Source organism: Plecotus auritus (genome assembly GCF_963455305.1).
Source record: "Plecotus auritus genome assembly, chromosome: 4".
Taxonomy (NCBI): Eukaryota; Metazoa; Chordata; class Mammalia; order Chiroptera; family Vespertilionidae; genus Plecotus; species Plecotus auritus.
In genome coordinates, this window is record NC_137775.1 from 173,288,203 (window position 1) to 173,309,942 (window position 21,740).

At 35.5% G+C, this 21,740-nt stretch overlaps 1 protein-coding gene across 1 annotated transcript in view; it reads right to left on the reverse strand.

Annotated features, from left to right (window-relative positions):
* The window catches only part of MEOX2 (mesenchyme homeobox 2), a 63,501-nt gene that overhangs the window by 12,523 nt on the left and 29,238 nt on the right, over positions 1-21,740 (reverse strand). Inside the window, exon 2 of the mRNA XM_080665597.1 lies at positions 3,161-3,333. Coding sequence (XP_080521723.1) covers positions 3,161-3,333 — 173 coding nt within the window. The remainder of the gene's footprint in view (positions 1-3,160; positions 3,334-21,740) is intronic.

Genomic DNA, 21,740 nt, shown 5'->3' on the forward strand with positions numbered 1-21,740 from the left:
GACAGCATGCAACATTTTTAAAATAAATTTAGCATAGTAAAATTCAGCCCAGAAGACATAAACAAAGCTTTATTTTCTCATTTTAGGATATTGCAGGTGCACAAAAGTATAGAATTATACTGAAGACTTAGCATAACCAGGAATCCTCTCCCATACAAGCCATTCTTGTGACATCTAACACTCATCACAGCTGTTAATATTTGTTCAATTTTCTTCTTTTGTGAGTTCTAGCAGAAACTTGTCCAGCTTATTTTAACAATAAGAATCTGGCTCAACAAATACTTGTGTTACAAAATAATTAATTCACTATGTCTTGCATAGCAAAGATGTTTCCCCTCTGATGATAGTTGTGTTACATAGTGTATGCTAAAAAATATTTCATATCCACTGTGACATACAAACCTGAGTAGAAGAAAGAGAAAATAGTTTTAATTTCCATTTTGTGCTTTAGAGAAATTTTTTCCTTGTATAAGAATATACAATTCCAATTGGTAAATCTAGTATTTTTGTTCAGATTTTTCTCATAACAATTCAATTTTCTGTGTAACAAATAGCAGCCCTCTAAAGACTTAGTTTGTATTTAAATTCCACATGCATACAGCTCCTTCTTATATGAACTTATAAAACTCCAAGTTGAAATGTATAGGACAAAAAAATCTGCATAATACCAAATTTTCAATTCTTTGAAAACTTTATCTTCTCTCATTTTGTGATTATAGTTATTCTCCCCTCCTCCCCCAGATGAGGCTAAAGTCAGAGTGTTTAGTAATGGCCTCCCACAAAATCTGCCTTCCTTCCAATCTCTTAGGTGGCCCCTTCCTACAAGTACACTGAGCTTGGTCATGTGACTTGCTTTGGACAATGTGACATTAGTAAATATGCCCATTGGAGTTTTATTCTAATTATTCCTGGGAATGCTTCTACCACCATCAGAAAGCCTATTAGAAATGAAACTACACACAACAGAGACACACTGGCCCAGCTGAGGCTGCCTAGACCGACCCCCCAGTTGAATTGACCCAGGTCCATAAGGGACCTAGGTAAGGCCAACAGCACAACTGTCCAGTTGAGCCAAATCAAAATTCCTTACTCACAAAATTGTGAGCAAAGTAAATGTCAATTATTGTTTGAAGCCATTAAGATTCTTAATTGGTTTATTACATAGTAAAGTTTAACTGATAAAACAATGAAAAGGGACCTTTTTTAAAAAAAAAAAAGATTAAAATTTTATATATATACTTTATCTTGGATACAATACTTTCCCCCAAGAGTAGCAAGTCAGTTAAAAAAGAAAGAATATCCAAAATACCTTCAAAATTCCAAAACGAAATTTACAAACTTGCTTCTAAAAAGAAATTCACAGCCAAAAGTAAAATCTCTGCTCTGTGATCAGATAATGACAGGCTCATAGGCCATCCCCAGAATAGCAAGCATAGAATCTTCTGTGGGCTCGATACCCAGTGTGGGTGTGTAGGAGGCAGCCGATCAATGATTCTCTCTCATCACTGGTGTTTCTATCTCTCTCTCCCTCTCCCTTCTTCTCTGAAATCAATAAAAATAATAAAATAAATAAATAAATAAAACCTGGTTGTATTTTCTAGAATTCAATGTCTCTGTAAAAGAATATTAATGTGTAATTCCTACCTCCCTTCTTTTTTTCCTGTTCCCCATTAAAACATAACAATAACTAAAAAACTGAATAAAAAAATCACAGATGTGTGATGATGCAGATTTTAGACCTTACTCTCCAGCACATCAAATATCATACAGTTATGGAAGGGGTTTTTGTATGTGACATTCACAGGAAGGAAAATGCTGTGCTTCATAATGTAGGTACTAATCATAATATTCAATAAAAAATAAACAGCCAATAAATAAAACCACATAAAAGTCTTCCTCCATGTATTTTCTGCACTACCCAGAACTATCCTATCTAAAGGTACAGTATAGAAATTAACAGAAGTAAAACAGATGATTTAAGAAATTGGATAAAATTGCTTGGACTTCTAGGACAGCATTCATTTGTACACACGCTGTTTCTATTTCCTGGGTTCCAATGGGATCCCTGGGTGAGGTGCATACAGTGAAGGAGGAAATGAGACTCTAGCCCTGAGAGTGCCAATTATAGCTGCACTGTCCATAAAGATGTTTGCATTTGCTTTCAGGAATGTTTTTTCTAAAGATTAGCAACTGTTAACCATCAGTGGGCTAGATTCTCCTACGACAAATCAGAACTCATACCAGAGTGCACTGGGAGCTACTGGAGAGAATTACTTGCCATTCAAATGAAATCCAAGACAGAACCTAAAAGTCTTATTGCTGGAGTTCACAGAGTACTAATAATGTCAAAGTGTTCTCTAAATGAATGGACCAGAATTTTGAATTTCTGAGAACAATACAGTTTCAAAAATATTTGGGGGTGATAAGTCAGAAATATTTACCAATGACCTCTGTGCCCTTGTTCCCATCATTTCCCAGCCCCCTTGAACTAAAGTGGCACAATTGACTATTTCCGGACATTAGAGTGTAAATGGAAGTGACATGGGTCATTTCCAGGTGAAAACATTTAAAGGTCAATGCATGAACCTCCAACTCTGTCTTACCTCCGGTGGTTACCAAGGACACCACATATTGAGATGCCAGAGAGTCAGACAGGGTCTGGTGAGTGATTATTTGGAATGTTGGGCTTGTAAAGTTAGTATAGACAGTAAGCAAATAATAAACTTTTTTGTTATATCTTTGAAGTTTGGGGGTCTGTGTTACTGCAACATAAACCTTATCCAGAGCAACTGAGGAAACTCACATGGTGTTGCCTACTTTCTATTACACCATATCAGAAGACCTTTGAAATATAAGCAAACAAAATTACTCACCTTATGCCATCATTATTTAAAATAAAAAGTATTTTAAAGGCAGAAAGGGCATAATCACAGATTAAAGAATGATTCCTTAAACTGAATCAGTATAATTTTCTTTAAGACATTGTTATATTATCCTTAATTTTGCTATTTCACAGGGCAAGAGTTTCATCATGAAATAAAACACCTGTCTTCCAAGTGGTATTTATGAACCACTGGTCTAGATATTGCAAAAGTTCCTGGAGAAGAATGTTGACCCAAAGCAATTAAAAATACCATGTAATGACAAGGTCTGCCTTTACCTGTCTTTCAGTGAGATCCAGGTTCACAGCTATCTCGTATCGCCTCAGTCTGGTCAGATAGTTATGATGGGCAAATTCTGCTTCAAGTTCTCTGATTTGCTCTTTGGTAAATGCTGTCCTTTCCTTCCTGGGCTTGCTATTGACTTCTGACTTGTAATTGCCTTCCTGGGAGTCTAGGGAGAAAGAAAACAGGAGAGAATTAGATTTAGCTCATTCATTCCAGCTCTTCAATTATGCCATTCATACCAGACACATTTATTAACTGCTTTTTCAGGTACTGCGTTAGACCTGGGGAAAATAGAGACCGAAAACAGTAAGACTGATCTCCCCTAGACATGGTGAGTTTACATATTTCTTATTTTTTCAATATACCTTCAAGTGACTCACAGCCTAATTGGGATATGTCTAGTTTATTTTCTTATGAAATATGAAGAAAATATTTAACTGCTCTTAATTTTATAATGATCAGATAAACCAAAACTTATCTAGAAAACAATTTTGGATATAAAATGTTGCCTAATAATTTAACATATATACTTGAGTTCTAAGTATGGCTAAACAGAGTAATACTAAAAAACAGTGGTGAGTTGGTATATGTATATTGGAGCAATTCAAATGTTTAGCAACTGAATCATAAAAGTCGGTGCAAAATCAGGCTAAGCCTATGTATGTGTGTGTATTCATTAGCCTTTTAATTTCAGTTTAAGTTCAGTCTCCTTGAAGGCAACAGTAATGCTCTTCTTTTATTATTGTAGAATACTTAGTCCAACATGGAATCTATGATTAAATTGTGTTCATGTAACTCAAAATATAAGCAGAGTCTAAATTTTTTTCATGATATATGCAATAGACATAAGATGCACAACACCTAACATCAGCTATCCAAACCCCAAATCGTGAAATGCCATGTAGAATTAATAATTTAGAGCTTATCATTCCATCTTTATTCCTAAGTATTTAAGACATAATTTACATAAAGTGTTTCATTTATCCACATATGCCTGAGATGTAAATTAGAAGACATTCTTAATATACTGAAGAAGAGAACGTGTGTATGTAATGGAAATGAATTCCACATAAACCAATTAATAGGTAATCATACCAGCTCTAGGAATTCATGTTAAATTTATCCTCGGGAAGATATCAATATAATCAAAATAAAGGCATGTTTTTGCTTTCTTGAAAATTATTTCGGTTTTGAGTTATTTTTGAGCATGGACATGCAAAGAGTGATGGCTTTATCAGGTGGGAGTACAATGAACTCTTCTATGAGCCAAATGATGGTTAATTAAAGGTTACAGAGAGTGACATTTTCACCTATTTTTAATTGACAAATGTAATAAATAGTGAGGCTTTATGAAGGATCTTGTCAGGCAACATTTGTTTCTTCATCTAATGATGCTTAAATACACAGCGGGGGGGGGGGGGGGCAGATTTTTTCCCATGTTTTTCTTTTCTTTCTGTCTGGCTGGGGAAGTGTAAGTGAAGTCAGGAGAGCTCTGCATAATGAATGTCTACTAGACAAGGCCCTCTAATGTAAATAATTTTGTTTTGACTCTTACCAGAACCTAAGCTTGCCAGATGTGAAGTTTTCTAGGTCTAGTAGCAGCAGCAGCAATAGGTTTGCATCAAAATTCTGGCACACTGGCCATTACTTTTCCTCTGAGGGATCACAGAGTATGTTTCACTGACTGGTGTCCTGGCACCGTCAGAAATGCTTCAGAATTCACTGACCACATTTCTGGGCTTGTCACGGGCTCCCCACCTTGGCTGGGCAGGCAAGGCTGTAGGCAGAGCGAGAAGTGGTTTGTGGTGTGTCACACACAGGCCGACTGCGCTTTATAGTGAGTCCCTGGGACCAGGTGAGTTACGTAATAAATGATGTGTGAGCTCTCACGTAGGCCATGTTTACTTACTGACTTCCCAACGCCAACCTACCAGGCCCTCAGGGAAACCTACAGTCCAACACCCATTTCTTTCAGCTACAGATTTGCCAACCTCCACGTCTTCTGGAGCGTTTAGCTATTCTGGTATTGTGTGAGCAAAACTTCCCAATGATTTTTTTTTTCTTTTAATTTAACTTTTCCACTGGCTCCTCTGGCAGACTGCAAACTCAGTCACAGCCCAGAATACTCAGATGAGTCCCTCTCACAGGGATCCATGTTCTCACGTGAATCAAAACAATTTCTGCCAATTTGGAGCCATGTTCGGTCTGAAATCTGTGGCTGATTATTCATTACATGGGGACAATGCTCTTTTCCCTTCAGTAAAGCAACTTTGAAAACGGACACCAGAGCCAGAGCATTTTTTCTCATGAGCAGTTCAATGTGAATGATTCATGGTTAACACATTCCCTTATATAAGCATGAATGAACAAATTCACATTGAGAAAAGCCTATTAACTTGTATTTATTTTTGAAGCTGATTTTCTTGAACTTTTGTGGCATTCAAAAGTACTTCAAAATACCACAAACGCACACATACACAAACAAACACAAAAACACACAACACTTGGGCCAATGCTTAGAAGAACAGTCACATGTAGGGGATTTATACACATGCCCACTGTAACTTGAAATATACACAGGAGGTTTATACATCCAGTGACTGAATTTAAACAAAAGTCTGGCTATAATTCAACATTTAAATCCAAAAGCAACTTACTGAACGCCTGAAATCCAAACCAAAGTAGCTCATGAAGTGAAATCCACTGGCTAAAATGATGTAAACGGTGCACCCTTACATTTAGGATAATGACAAATGGAATAATTATATAGTAATTAACGTGACAAAGGGTGGAGGTGTGCTTAACTTCATTACTTAAGAGAGAGAAGGTCAAGGTAGCTGAGGCTGCACCAATGTTAATTCTATGTACACTTGTATCTTTGTAATTGTGATTCTGCTGTGGTTTTCACCCGTGTTACTCCCACTTTTTTTCTTTCCTATTGAAAACATCTTCCTCGGAATTGCATTTCTGCACTTACATTTCCTATAATATTAAATTCAAAAAAATTCTTTGGCTTTGTTCTTACATTTTTCAAAACCCATCATTTGCTGATTCTGAGGCCTCTATTCCTATCTCCCAACTAGCTTTTCTAGGGTGGAAAATGGGTGGAATCCTCGCAAGAGGCTTTTGGCAAATCGCACATGAGCTTCCATCTGTTTCCCAGCTGTTTCAACGGAGGCAAAACTCCCTCCGTTTTCTTCAACCTCCCATATCCTATGCCAAATGGTAGGTGCTGAGGGGGAAATCTGGAAACTGCCTTCCCTTTTTCCCTACAACCATAAACAAAATGTCGTCATGTGCACAGTATATATTCCAGTGTAAAATATTACAATTGTTGCTTCCCGTCTCAGATACTTTAATGCACACGTGGGCGCACTCACTGCCCGGAGGGAATGTTGACTTATGTATTCAGGTAGAGTTGGCAGTCCCTGTACTTCCCTAACCTTTTGCTCCCTGGGACTATGCTAATGGAAGAAGTCTGCAATACTTCCGTGGAGGATAAAAATTGCCCCCCAAGGATTAGTTCTGTCTACCATTTAGAACTTCTCCACATGTGACTTTTTATTTCCCCTAGTGCAAAAGGAAGCCAAAAGATAATGTTTTATTGAAGACAACTAATGTGAGGGCTTGTTCTGTTCACTAGTGGCACAGAATGCTTTTGAGCAAAAGAGACATATTAAGGTATGATTGAGTATATTTTTGGCTACCCTGCGTAAACTTATTAACTTGTTTAAATGAAGGTCATAACTTACCTATGTCTGTAAAATATCAAAATGTAAAGGAATGTCTTAGACCAAAAATGAATACTTTCTCAAATTCCCAAAGAAAGACTGAATACTAAGCCAGTCTCTTTAGTCCTTTACAACTTCTTGTATTAACGTTTTGTAAGCTATTCAAAATGATAGATATTCTGTTCTTATGAACAAAGCTGAACAAATAGTAGGTCTAGGAAGCTAATGATTATTTTTACATAGGTATAGGGATTGTGGATGGAGAAAAGGAAATTTATAGAATAATCTTACTGATGTTAGTAATTTTCACATTTAAAAGGGGAAATTGCCTTCCTTTGGGGAAATTTATCCAACTTGCTACCCCAGCTTCTTAACATGTAGGCATTTCTGCCTCCCCAGATTTTTCTTTTTCAGAGTAAACAACTTTCCCAAGAGGTTCTTAAACCCTTTCAGACTGATCCATTCTCCAGATTTGAGAACCATAGCCGCAGTGAGCTACTACCATTAGTGAATGCATCTAATATACACTGAGATATGTATGGGAAACAGGATTGAAAACCACTATGCTAAATCTAGACTAGAAATTAGAACCAAAAGCATCCACTATTTCTTATACCTTTGATATGAAAAAAGTACAGCTATGATTATAGTTTCTCTTATAATGCTAATTCCAATTTTAAAGACAAAAAAAGAAATTCTCATTTTTTAGTAATAATTTAGCAATAATAAGAGTAATAATCGTAGTTGTAGTCAACATGCAAAAATCATTCTACAGACTGGGCCAGTGGCTGTCAATTGGTGAATATACTCTTTCTCTAGCCAGCCTCCCTGTTCACTGCCACCTTGATTATTCATGGAATGTCCAATATGCTCTCAGGGATGAAACAACTCAGATACATCCCAATTTAGTGAAATAAAATATATATTCATTTTTATTATATTTGTGTAGCCAATTGCATGTTTTGAACAAATAATTTATAGAAGATACCCTGTTTATTTTCGTTACTGACACTGAAGTGCCTACATGGTGGGCTATATTGAAAGATTAACTGTGTATAGCTAAACAAAGGGTATGTAATAGAATAGTTACTATTAGGTAATAGTAAATTTTAATTTATCAATTTAACTTTTTCCCAAAAACATTTGAATTATTTTTTTTACAATTAATTCTTAAAGTGAGATTAATCAAAATTTAGTGTACTTGATTGTATCAGTATTTAGTAAGAGAAAACATTACAGTTGGTAACTTACTACACAATTATGCCATACGAAGTAATGATATAAAGGGGAAGCACATGGAGGCGTGAGATACTTTATAAAATCATCCACACCTATATGCAGGCATTTCCTCAGAGTTAATGATCTTGCCTGGCACTACACTGCACTCCTGGAATAAACTCCAAATATATTTAATAAAAAAACTATGCTTGTTAAAAATTTAAAGAATCCAAATACACACAAAATGAGAATACAATGCCACTTACTTGAGTCACACTTAGCATAGAGTTTGTTCTCAATTCCAAGTTGAAAGTATCTACCACAAAAACGAAACAAAACACCTAGTACATACTTTCTGTGTAAATGTAAACTTCTTCAATCTTGTTACACACTCTAAACTTAGAAACTGATTACAGATACCCAGAATTGACTTTTTGCCTCTTTTTTTTTTTAAATATATTTTATTGATATTTTACAGAGAGGAAGAGAGAGGGATAGAGAGCTAGAAACATCGATGAGAGAGAAACATCGATCAGCTGCCTCCTGCACACCTCCCCCTGGAGATGTGCCTGCAACCAAGGTACATGCCCTTGACCGGAATCGAACCCGGGACCCTTCAGTCCGCAGGCTGACGCTCTATCCACTGAGCCAAACCGGTTTCGGTGACTTTTTGCCTCTTATTATATCCCAGAGAGAAAACATAAACTACAGAAATATCATGGCCGTCCATCCAACAAAGCAAGGTACAGGTACACATAAATGCTTGGATTGTGCCTGAAAGCAATAGAATTCACAAGGATCACCATTTGCACCTCCAAGGGGACTAAGAGACTCTAGAGAAGTGTTTTTGACATTCTTCCTGATCCTATTAGCTTAAAGAGCACACTCTCATCAGCGATCCCATCAAATGGTCTCTGTTCCTTTCTTACAATGCTTACCACATTCTGCCATACACGGATCCTTTACTTTCTCTGCTAGAATATGTGTTTGATACCAACTACGGTCCTCATTCAGTCAGTAATTGGAATAAAGAATAAAGTAAGCGAATAGAGATAATACTGGCACTGGCGTTCACATTTACATTTTAATACACGTGCAGAATCAACAGACAAGGGCATGAAAAGAATGCAAACCTCCACATGCACCCCTCCATTCATCTCCTATTTGGTTCTTATGTCAGCAAGTGGTTTGAAGTTATATGATGATAGTGCATCCCTGAGAGAATGAGGATAAAAAAAAAATCTTTTTTTCCCAGATATTAGGGATAATAGGTGAGTTGGCAGTGGCCAGAAGAATTGTGATGTTTCTAATGTACAGCTGTCAACAGGGCAAAAAGGACTGAGACCTCTTGCTACATCAGACTACAGCATTCAGTGTTTGCAGTGAAGTGCCCCAAAATGCATTACCTATTCTGCCAGCAGCTTGGTAAATCCCTTGGACATGTACCAGGACAGCTTGCATTTATGCCATGGTCTGAGCCTTTTCTGGCAAGTCACCACAGCAACTCATAAATTATTGAGCTTCTCGTTTATCTTCATCTCTGCTTTGCTTCTCTGGATTCTAGACTCTAGGTAATGTAATATTAAGAAATTTGCCTTATTCATTTTCATATCCCCAATGCTAAGCACCTAATTCTGAATTAATGCTGGATGCCTGATTTTCATTCTTTGGTCCTGGAATATGATTGCAGTTATAACCCTAAGGGGCCTTGTTCTAAGAATTTAAGCAATCTTCAGCTTGAAAAAAACAAAACAAAGAGAAAGCCTAAGAAAATATGAAAATATTACTTTACTAGAGGCCCAGTGCACGAAATTCATGCACGGGGTGGGGGGTTGTCCCTCAGACTGGCCTGCACCCTCTCGAAATCTGGGACTGCTGGCTCCTAACTGCTTGCCTGCCTGCCTGATCGTCCCTAGCCATTCTGCCTGCCTGCCTAATCGCCCTTAATGGCCTCTGCCTGCCTGCCTGATTGCCCCTAACCACTCTGCCTGCCTGCCTGATCACCCCTAACCACCTCTGCCTCGGCCCCCACCGACACAGCTCATCCAGAATGACATCCAGAAGGTCATTCGGCTGTCCAGTCTAATTAGCATATTATACTTTTATTATTATAGATATTAATTTTTCAAAGCACATTTTACACATCTTTCATATATAAGTAATGGAAAGTGGGAACTGGTACTATTACCTCGATTTTTTATATGTAATGATAACTCTAAAAATCCAGATAGAAAAGTACCAAATCAGGGTGACTATTATAAAATTTAAAACCCAAGAGATTAAATGTTATACCAAGTGAAGGAACAGATTGCACAAGGGCCATGATTCTCACTCTCAGCAATATTGTCATTTTGGACTGGATAATTCTTGTACATTTATGTTCAGTGAAATATGAACTATTCAAGATAAATAGGTGGTGAAGGCTGTATTGGACACTATAGGATGTTTAACAGCATTCCTGCCATCTACTCTCTAAGTGCCTCCAGCCACTCCCTAGCCCACTTTAGTGTTGCCAGATACTATACAAAATTCCCAGTTCAATTCAAAATCTAGATAAACAATGTATAATTATCTTATATAATAAAGATGTAATATGCAAATGGTCATTACGGCATGAAACATAATGACTGACTGCGTAATGACCAGATCATGGATCAGCAGGAGGGTGGGACAGTGAGCTACAAGCTATAAGCGGGCAGCAGAGAGCTATAGGAGGGGGCAGGGCAGCAAGCTATGAGGGGGGGTGGGAGGGGAGGCGGGGGGAGCTATAGGAGGGCAGCAAGCTACTGGCAAGCTACTGGTACACGGATTTGTGCGCAGGGCTACTAGTTTTAGTATAAGTTTATAACAAATATTGCATGGGACATACTTATATTAAAATATTGAATTTCATCAGAAATTCTAATTTAACTGGCATCTATATTTATATTGGTTAATCTGGCAACCCCAATCCAGCTATGACACTCAAAAATGTCTCTAGACATTACCAATATCCTTTGGGGGCAAAGTTATTCCCAGTAGAGAACCAATGAATACAAATAATAATTTGAGACAAGACATCAATAACTCCAAGTTACACGACTCTGTAGGAATGACCAACTTGATTCAGAAGTTAGTTTGAACTTCTCATGTGTAAATAAACCACCTTTATAACTACAGATAAGCCTTATCTCCTTCAAGTCAATGACTAGATTGTCTGCAGACTAAAATTGCTCAAGAAGTGTTTCTGTCAGTGCTAATTGTGTTTCTACAATATACCAATGCACATAAGAGCTATAATGAATTATTTTATTAAATAATGATTTGTTTCATAGGTATGGGTTTTATAACTTGAGCAGGTTCTTACAGAACAGATTCTTACAGATCATTTATTTCTACTTGCTCTACCTATAACAATAAAAGCGTAATATGCTAATTAGGCCAGACAACCGAACGAACGACCTTCTGGATGAAGCCAGGGCTGCGAGGGCCGAGGCAAGCTGCTGCAGCTTCGAGGGCCGAATGCCTTGCACGAATTTCGTGCACTGGGCCTCTAGTTTATGGGTAAGAAAAAATGAGACTCAGACTGACTAAAGTGCTCATCATAGGTCCCATACTGTCAGGCAATGTTTCTAGGCCTCAAGTGTCATTCAGTGATAGAAACAGACATACACACATTTTCTAAACTCCCCAAATACCTTTACCCACTGCATGTCCTTTTCACAAAAAGAAAGATTTGAGAAACATCCCCACTTAATTGTGATTCTAAATATTGCTATGAATGCTGAACTACTGAAACAGAATCGTTTTTACACAAGATGTCAAATGCACAGATGTTAAGAGCATAATCTGTGACACTCACCTATTTATTTAACCATTAACCTACCTTTTTCTCATTTTAACACAGAGTTAAAGTGAAGGGCGTAAAATTGAGTAAACAATTTAGTACAGTACTTATATATTGTGAGCAGTCAATAATCAACTGTAGCCGAAACCGGTTTGGCTCAGTGGATAGAGCGTCGGCCTGCGGACTGAAGGGTCCCGGGTTCGATTCCGGTCAAGGGCATGTACCTTGGTTGCGGGCATATCCCCGGTGGGGGGTATGCAGGAGGCAGCTGATCGATGTTTCTCTCTCATCGATGTTTCTAACTCTCTATCCCTCTCCCTTCCTCTCTGTAAAAAATCAATAGAATAAATATTAAAAAAAAAAAATAATCAACTGTAAGTTCTAGTCATTACTTGGGGAGGATAGTGGTCTAAGGACCTCAGTAATTGAAAATGACAAATATGATAAACAAAAACTCATATACATAGACACAAGTATGGTGGTTACCAGAGGGAAGGGGCGGGGTGGGGGTCATAAAGGGTAGAAGGGGGCAAACATATGGTGATGGATGAAGATTTGGTTTTGGGTAGTAGGCACACAACACAATATACAGATGATGTATTACACAATTATACACTTGAAACGTATATTATTTTATTAACCAATGTCACCCCAATAAATTTAATAAAAAAGAATCTTAAACTATAAATATGTACAACTGGGGGCACACACTGTTTCAGATTTTTTTACTTGAATGTTTTAAGTGGTTTGATAATTTCTTGTGGTATGCTTTAAAAGTAATACATACAGAAATATAATAAAATATCCTGAAACGGCAACAAGAAAATGATGGATTTGACAAAATTAGGAGTTAGAAAGTATTTCTTCTTTAAGTGGAGGAAATTTTGTTCTGAAAACAGAACTCAACCTAAAACTGAGGAGTTTAAAATTTACACAGTCACTAGAAGACTATTTTACATTCAAAATTCATGAATCTCTAAAAAGATCTGCGTGTTATTTCTGGCTAGTCCACAAATGAAGCTGAAGCTTTAATTATGATTTTCCAATGAAACTGTGGAGGTGACACTTTACAAGGCCCGGTGGGATCAATGTATGAATTTTTGTTTCCTCTGAAAGTTTTATTGGGAAATTTGATGAAACTTAACCAAACCTGGCATACCAATAAACTGGAGTCAGATAGTGTGCGTCCGTGAGTGTTTCTTTTTCTCTAAAGAATCCTGGTGGCCAGATCTATAAATTTAGGTAAACAGGAGTCACATTTTCTTCGATGTTAGAGTATACAAAATGTTTTTACTAACACTCTTACCTGGATTAAAAAATCAGATCAGAAGTATTTACTAAACAGCAATTATAAACCCACTGTCTTAAATACTTTGTTCTTATTTGTTTCTTTGGAAATACTGTCTGCTTATAACTTGCTTCACAAAAAGACTTTAAAAAGTAATTAATTTAGGTATTTTTTTAACCTTAGAAGTAATCATCTTGAAAGATTTATAAGTTGATTTTGTTTTAATTTTACAGTATGAAAGACAAACTATTAAAATAATAAATAATACATAACAGTAATACAGTAAAAAGAACTGAAAAATCCCAACCAACTTGGGGTTCTGGCCCACGCATCAAGCAGAAATTAATTGCCTTTTGACTGCTGCTGGTAGCATTAAATGCTCTGTGATCTACTTTTCTCTACTGCAGCTGTACTGGCAAGAAGGGAAACAGACAGAGGGTGACTTATCTACAGTAATGTCAATTTGTGATTGTTTTTGTAAAGAGATTTTCCTGATTAGAAGTTTAAGAAAATTAGAACTTATATTTATGGAACACTATTTGATACTCGCCACAAATAGATTTTTATTCACATTGACTATATAATATTTGCTTTCTAAAAAAATAAAAATAAAATAAAATCAGTGCTCTGTGATTAAATCAACTTGTGTGATTTAGTGATTTCTCAAAATAATAAAGAATAAGTCTGATGAAAATATGTTGACCATAATAATATGAAAAAGAAGTTTCTGATGGATCTCCAAATAGCATACTATCCTCCTCCTCCTTATCACTATTATTACTAATTTTGAGTTGGGAAACACTGCAATGTAATTTATTTGGAGAAAATCTGAAATATGAGATCTTAGTAGGGGGATAAAATAATAATTAAAAATAATTTTTGATAGTAAAATGTTAAGAACTGCTGGTCTATGCAGTAAAGAATATGCAAGTGTAGGTGGTTGGTGACAAAGGCCAATAAAGCCAAAATGGTTGCCTTGGTCTAAAAGATTATGAATAAGAGAGGGAAAGATGAGGCCTCCATTTAGTTTGTAAATGTCATTCTGAGAGATGAAGGAAGCAGTTGAGCTCAAAGAGATAGATTCTAAAGTTCCACTTGGACACAGGAAAGTATGAATGATAGTGCAGTCCAAGATTTGCCTGTCTGTGAAGAAAGGAGTATTGGGAACTGACAATCTTGCTGAACTGTGAGGATAATAAAGTGTGACTTACATAACAATTTATGCTATAATCCATCTTTGAGCCAAATATCTATATCCTATACTTTATATTGAGAGTGTGGTGGGTTATATATTTATTGTTTTGGATATTAATTTTGTATCCTGCTACTTTGCGGAATTCATTTATTAGATCTGGTAGCTTTTTGGTCGAGTCTTTAGGGTTTTCTTTGTACAATATCATGTCATTTGTGAATAGTGATAGTTTTACTTCCTCTTTTTCAATTTATGCCTTTTTTCTTATTATTATTGTCTGATTATTGTGGCTAGGACTTCTAGCACTTTGTTGACTAAGAGTGATGAAAGTGGACATCCCTGTCTTGTTCTTGATCTTAAGAAAAACACTTTTAGTTTTATATTTGCTGATATATCTCCTTGGGTAAATAAAACAAGAAAAAAATAAATGAGACTACATCAAACTACATAGCTTCTGCACAGCAAAAGAAACCATTAACAAAATAAAAAGGCAGTCAATAATCAACTGTAAGTTCTCCGCTGTATAGGAAAACATATTTGCAAATAAAACATCTGAAAAGGGGTTAATTTCCAAAATATATAAAGAACATATACAACTTAACACCAGGAAGACAATTCAATTAAAAGGGCAAAGGACCTAAAAAGCCACTTCTCCAAAGAGGATATACAGAAGGCTAAGAAACATATGAAAAAATGCTCAAGATCACTAATCATTAGGGAGATGCAAATTAAAACCACAGTGAGCTATCACCTCACACCTGTCAGAATGGCTACTATCAATAAATCAACAAACAACAAGTACTGACAAAGATGTGAAGAAAAGGGAACCCTAGTACACTGTTGGTGAGAATGCAGACTGGGACAGCCACTGTGGAAAATATTGTGAAGTTTCCTCCAAAAATTAAAAATGGAACTGCATTTTGACCCATCAATCCCACTTCTGGGAATATATCCTAAGAATCCCAAAATACCAATTTGAAAGAAAATATCCAACCCTATGTCCATTGAAGCATTATAGCCAAGATCTGGAAACAGCCCAAGTGCCCATCTATAAATGAGTAGATAAAAAAGCTGTGGTACATTTACACAATGGAATACTAGATGACCATAAAAAAGAAAGGAATCTACCTTTTGCAACAACATGGATGGACCTGGAGATTATTATGCTAAGGGAAATAAACCAGTCGGAGAAAGAGATATAGCATATGATCTCACTTATATGTTGAATCTAATGAACAAAATAAACTGATGAACAAAATAGAAACAAAGAAACAGACTGACAGCTGAGAGAAGGGAGGAGGAGGAGACTGGATAAAAGAAGGTGAAGGGATTAGCCAAAGATCATATATGCATAACCCATAGACACAGACAACAGTGTGGTGATGGCCAGAGGGGGCTAGGTGGGGGTGGGCAAAGGGGTGGAAAATGGGGGATATCTGTAATAGTGTCAACAATAAAAATAAAGTTAAAAATTTTTGATTTTGGAGGATGCATAACCTGTGTTTTTGTTTGAGCACTTTATGGGAAAAGCCTGAAAAATATTACTATTACTCCATTTCACTGGGGGGGGGGTCAATTATAGAAAGATATGTATATTTGCATGAAACAGACCCTAACTATCTACCCATGAATCCTTCCTTTAATCCCACATACTGTATGGTATAAAACATTCTGTATAAAGCCTTAAGAATTGCCTATTATATAAAAAGTTTCTAAAACACTTTTTTGAAGGTCATAAGTGCAATTACACATTTGGTATAGAATCATAAGAACTTAAATACAATTATTATCTATGCATTTGTAATATTTTAAGGCTAATTTGAATGTAACATTAAAGGAATTACATGAAGAAAATAATTTTCATTGAATAAAAAATATAATTGAAAATAAAAATACAATAATTACTTTTACATTAGTTTACATTATTATATTAGAAATATATATACATATATATTAGAAATGTCTTCTACACCTATTTCTAATCTCTACCAAGATAGCATATGAATGTATAGCGTTGAGTTGATGAGAAAGTTAAGCTTTCATCTAGGTCTTGCACACAATTCATGGGTTATAATTTTATATCGAATTAAGGCATTCCATCAAAACTCACAATTTAATATTTTTTACATCATACAGCACAGCTTCAAAAGCTCATGAGGCACAGATATTAAACAGCATTCAGTGTTCCACTATACTGTGGAGGGAAAGGGGCTTAAATATCAAAAATTTTTGTTGTACATAACACCTATGGGTTAACACCTGTGTTGTACAAAAGAACACAATTTACTCCCAAAATGTAAGTTTCCAACACACACACAAGGCATTTCCTCTGCTTATCTTGCAATAGTTTTCAATCAATGTGGAAAATCCTAACAATAGCATATATTTTTTTAAAATTTGAATTGATTAACCAAATTGTGGTTATAATTAAAGTTGTATGTGTTTTATAGCTTTACATATTGTTTATATCTTTTACATAATTTGATAGGAAGAATGATTTAGGGAAAGTAGCAGGAGCTTGGAAGCTAGACAACCTTTGTTGGAAATGCATTGTTGCTACTTACTGTGTGGTCTTTTGAAATTCAGATTCCCCATTTATAGAATTCACACATGATTGTTGTAAAGAGGAAAGTTCAGGAATTTAAAGTGCATATATCTGAAATGTAGTACCAATTCAATAATAACACCTATTACTAATAATAATATTAAACTTAAAATATATCATGAATAAGATTTAATTAACTGAATTTTTTACTAAATTTACTAGCATTTTAATTTTATTTGAATCATTAACTGTCACTTCACACCTAGTATTTAGTGAAATACATCTTGACTTTAAAAAAAAATAAAATTGATTTTAGAAAGGAGGTGATTATATTTTCTAGTTCTTTCTACCAATACATATTTAAAAAGATCCAGCTGTGCTCATAATTTTTTTTGGCCAATCAACAAGGTTTAATTATGTTTCCTTTTAAAAAATATATGGGCTTTACAAGTCTGTATGATTTTATTTCTTTCATATTTTCTTTTATAGCTTTGCTACTAAAAAGTGGAGTAAAATTAAAGCATACTTTTTTTCCTGGTTATAATTAAGTGCAATGCCAAAATAAGAAGTGTATGTTTGTATGTGTGTGAGTACTTAATTCTTTATATTCTAAACATTTAAAATATTTTATTTCATCATTTTCACATAGGTATTTAGTCAGCACTTCTAGACTTCAAAATTTTCAATCATGTATGCAATATTTTTTTCTTTATGAATATTTTAGAATGAATTATACCCAGTTATGAACTGGTAGGAGGGGAGAAATGATCTGGTTTGTATAATTTGCCACTTTCTATGATGGAATCTTCTTACCACCGTGAATTTCAAGTCACTAAGTTAAGATATTGTCAACTACTCTCAAACTTACAATTGGCTCCCTCAGTCTACACACTGGTCCCAGCACACCACTGCAACACCCTACTTTTTCACAATGCAAATTCTGTTATTCAGAAGCTTTCATACCATCATGGATAACCATTTCTACGGTGATTTCCTCCAGAAAAGGAAGGATTAGGTTAAGAGAGTATGATTAAACAATTTGAAAATAACTTTAGTGATTATTTAAAGCAGTATTCTAAAGTTCAACTCTAGAATGACACCATTTTTCTACGATTCTTGAATAACCCTTCTTGCTTGCTTGATTTAACAATCAATTCACCAAGATGAGTAAAGAGACTATGTTCATGCCCCTGCGTACAAAGAAAAGGTGAGGAGTTGCTAGAAATAAGTAAAAAGGCGTTTTAAACTTCCATTGCTAATCATAGATTATCAGGGTATCCAGCAAAGATTTGCCTCATCTCAGTGTTTTGTTATTTAAATGAAATAGCTGTATCAAGCCTAAAACACAGAATAAAGATGTCAAGAAGAAAAGGACCACCTTTCAATATCCAAATATCAAAAACTAAACAGCCATAGAGGTTTGGCTCAGTGGATAGAGCATCAGCCTGTGGACTAGAGTCCTGGGTTCCATTGTGATCAAGGGCACATACCTTGGTTGAAGGCTCCTCCCCAGCCTGGGCCCTGGTCAGGGCTCATGCAGGAGGCAACCAATGGATGTATTCTCTCACATGGATGTTTCTCTCTGTCTTTCCTTCTCTCTTCCCCTCTCCCTAAAAATCAATGGAAAAATATCCTCGGGTGAGGATTAACAACAACAACAACAAAAAAAAAAACCCCAAAAAAACAAAAAAAAAGAAAGAAGAAAATTAAACATATACATAGAAATGGTCTCATACCAGTGAAAAGAAAGTCCAAATTTTCCACAACCGCAATAATATTTTTCTTTTAAGATGGATATTGGAATTATATTCTCCTGAATTTCTACATGCAAATTACTTAAAGAAGTTAAGGAAAAAGGACAATAGAATACCTAAATTATTAGCATTGTCAATGAAAAAAAAAAGACATTTCTCAGTCTTTTTTGTTTGTTTGTTTTAAAATATATATTTTTATTGATTTCAGAGAGGAAGGGAGTGGTAGAGAGAAATAAAAACATCAATGATGAGAGAGAATCATTGATTGACTGCCTCCTGCATGCCCCATATCAGGGATTGAGCTCGCAACCTGAGCAATATGCCCTGACTGGGAATCAAACCGTGACCTCCTGGTTCATAGGTCGATGCTCAATCTCTGTGCCAAGCCAGCTGGACACACAGTTGCTTGATAATCATGCTATTTTAAGTACTTGATAATGTAAGTACAATACACAAAGTACCTGGTTTCTTGAAAGAGCTTACAAATTCTAAACAGAAGAAAAACTAGTACAGAAGCATACACTTTGTATTCTGAATGTATGAGTATTTTTTTGTGTGTCACATGAATTTTGTGTCCCATGCATTTAAGTGCATGCTGTGCTCATGTACTTGTGGCAATATTAAGGAGACATTTTCCTGTTTTTAAGATTATGTTTAATTACAGCATCAAAGGGACACTTCCAGAATGGGCATTTACTATGAAATATTGGAAATTTTAAAGAATGTGTTTCTGATTAAGCTCCACCCACGATAGTAGCCATGCAATAAATGTTCATTTATTTACACTAAAACACTAAGTTTTCTGGCCATAGCTATGGAAATGAAAATGGCAACAGATGGAGCATAAAAACCTCAGTGCTCATCCCTGTTCATTTATCTAATAACTAGAGACCGATGCACGAAATTTGTGCAAGAGCAGGCCTCCCTTCCCCTGGCTGCTGGCACCGGCTTCCCACTGGCACCCAGGACCCTGGGTTCCCTCTGGCTGCTGGCACCGGGACCCGGACTTCCCTCAAAGAGGGAGGCCCTGACCACCTGCCACAGCCCACAGGTTGGTGGCCTGGGCCTCCCTCTTTGGGGCAACCATGGGGTGATGGCCCAGCCCCCAACCAATCGCATTGCACCCACCTTGGCTGGCCTGGCGCCAGTGGGTGTCATAGCACCGTCCTGGATGGTCGTTCAGCTGTTCGGTTGATTTGCATATTATGCTTTTATTACATAGGATTGTCAACCCTCTATAGTCAGTTTACTGCCAGTGTCATAGTGTCATCAATTTCTTAAATAGACAAATGAGATAATATATATGAAAATCCTTTATAAACGTCCCCATAAATAAATACAGGGCTTTACCTGAGACAAAGTTCCTATAGCATTTTGAATATATATTTTCACAACATAATTGTACTTCTTTCTCCCCAAACCTCAGATAAGGTGACATAGGCCTTCTATTATCATCTCTCTACCATACCACCTATACATTCACCTCTTTCTATTCTGGAAATATACATTTCCCAACTACAGAAAAGGCTAGCTTTATGACATAGAAACATTTTGAACTTGAATTTTATAAAGTATGTCAAACTTGGCAAAATCTATGATATTAAAGATCTGGCTACTGGAAATACTGTATTTGTGATTATATTTATTATATTACAAACAGAGCTCTGTAATGCTCTTAGCTATAAGGCAATGCCTTATTAAAAGAAAGTTTTCATAATGAAAAGAGAAGGCTCTCTAATTCATGTTTATATTTAATAAAAAAATTGAGAAGAGCTCTAGCATTTTTCACTTAACCAAATGACACTGACATAAAATGAATACTCAGAGTATGAAAGAGTGATGATTGAGTGAGTCTGTGTTAACCCTTCTCTATAATATAATAATTGCTTTTAATAAGTGTTTTCTCTTTATTGATAGCTCATTATACTCAACATACTATATTAAATGTTTTATGCATACGTCAAAATACATTTGCCACATTAAATGCAATTTATATGCAATGTTATTCACTAATTCTATGTGTTTACATAGATGGGCATACACATCAAGAAACTAATATAACAAATAAATTTATTATGTAAAACAAACCATAGCTAAAGCTTATACCTTATCTAATGTTAATAAATAAGATTCAAATATTAGAAAAATTCCTTAAGTTAGGTATTTTAATAATTCCTTAGGAAGAAAATTTTATTAGCTTAAGTAAGTTCTTTCCTGAAAATGATTATGTTCTAAAATATTAACTGAGGTTTCTGTTAAGAAAAAAATTTATCATGCAATTCCCACAAACCTATGTTACTTAAAAAATATATATATAAAATGCTTGTTGTAAGAATATCATCATTGCTCATTTTTACCAATAACCCACCGTAATGGTATATCATTGTGTTCTCTGTGCTTTCTACATTAAAATGGTAAGACATTTCCAGACATATGGCTCAAAGATATGAGTAAATTCTGTAAATTTAGTAAATTCTGTAGCTAAGTTCATCAAGTATTAAGACGCTGCTTATTATACAAAAAGTCTACTTTTATTGTTCAATTTCTTTGTCTTCTCATATTATGCTATTTCCTTTTCTAAACAATTTGTATGTATTAAATAGAGAAATCTCAGGGATCATAATCTAGGTTCTAAAATGTAAATAAAGACAGGAAGCTCGATTTTATGGAACATGAAGCTAAAGCTGTTGTGAACAGTAATTGTATACTAGTGGCAAATCTACTAACTAGTGACTGACATTTTACAATTGTTTGTAATAGCCAACAATAACAAACCACAAAAAGTGTATTATTGAAATTTTCCTAAAATTATTGTAATATAATTTCTCATTTAAAAGGATAACCATTTAGTGAAACAACAGGACTTTTAAAATTTAATTACATTAGAAAAGCACTCACTTATTCTAAAATTACCATGTGTGCACTAGCTCATCTTCTTACAAAGATATGACTTCAGAACGCTCCTTTATTTTTAAACTCAATTTACAAACTCAAATAATGGAAACATAATAATCTCAAA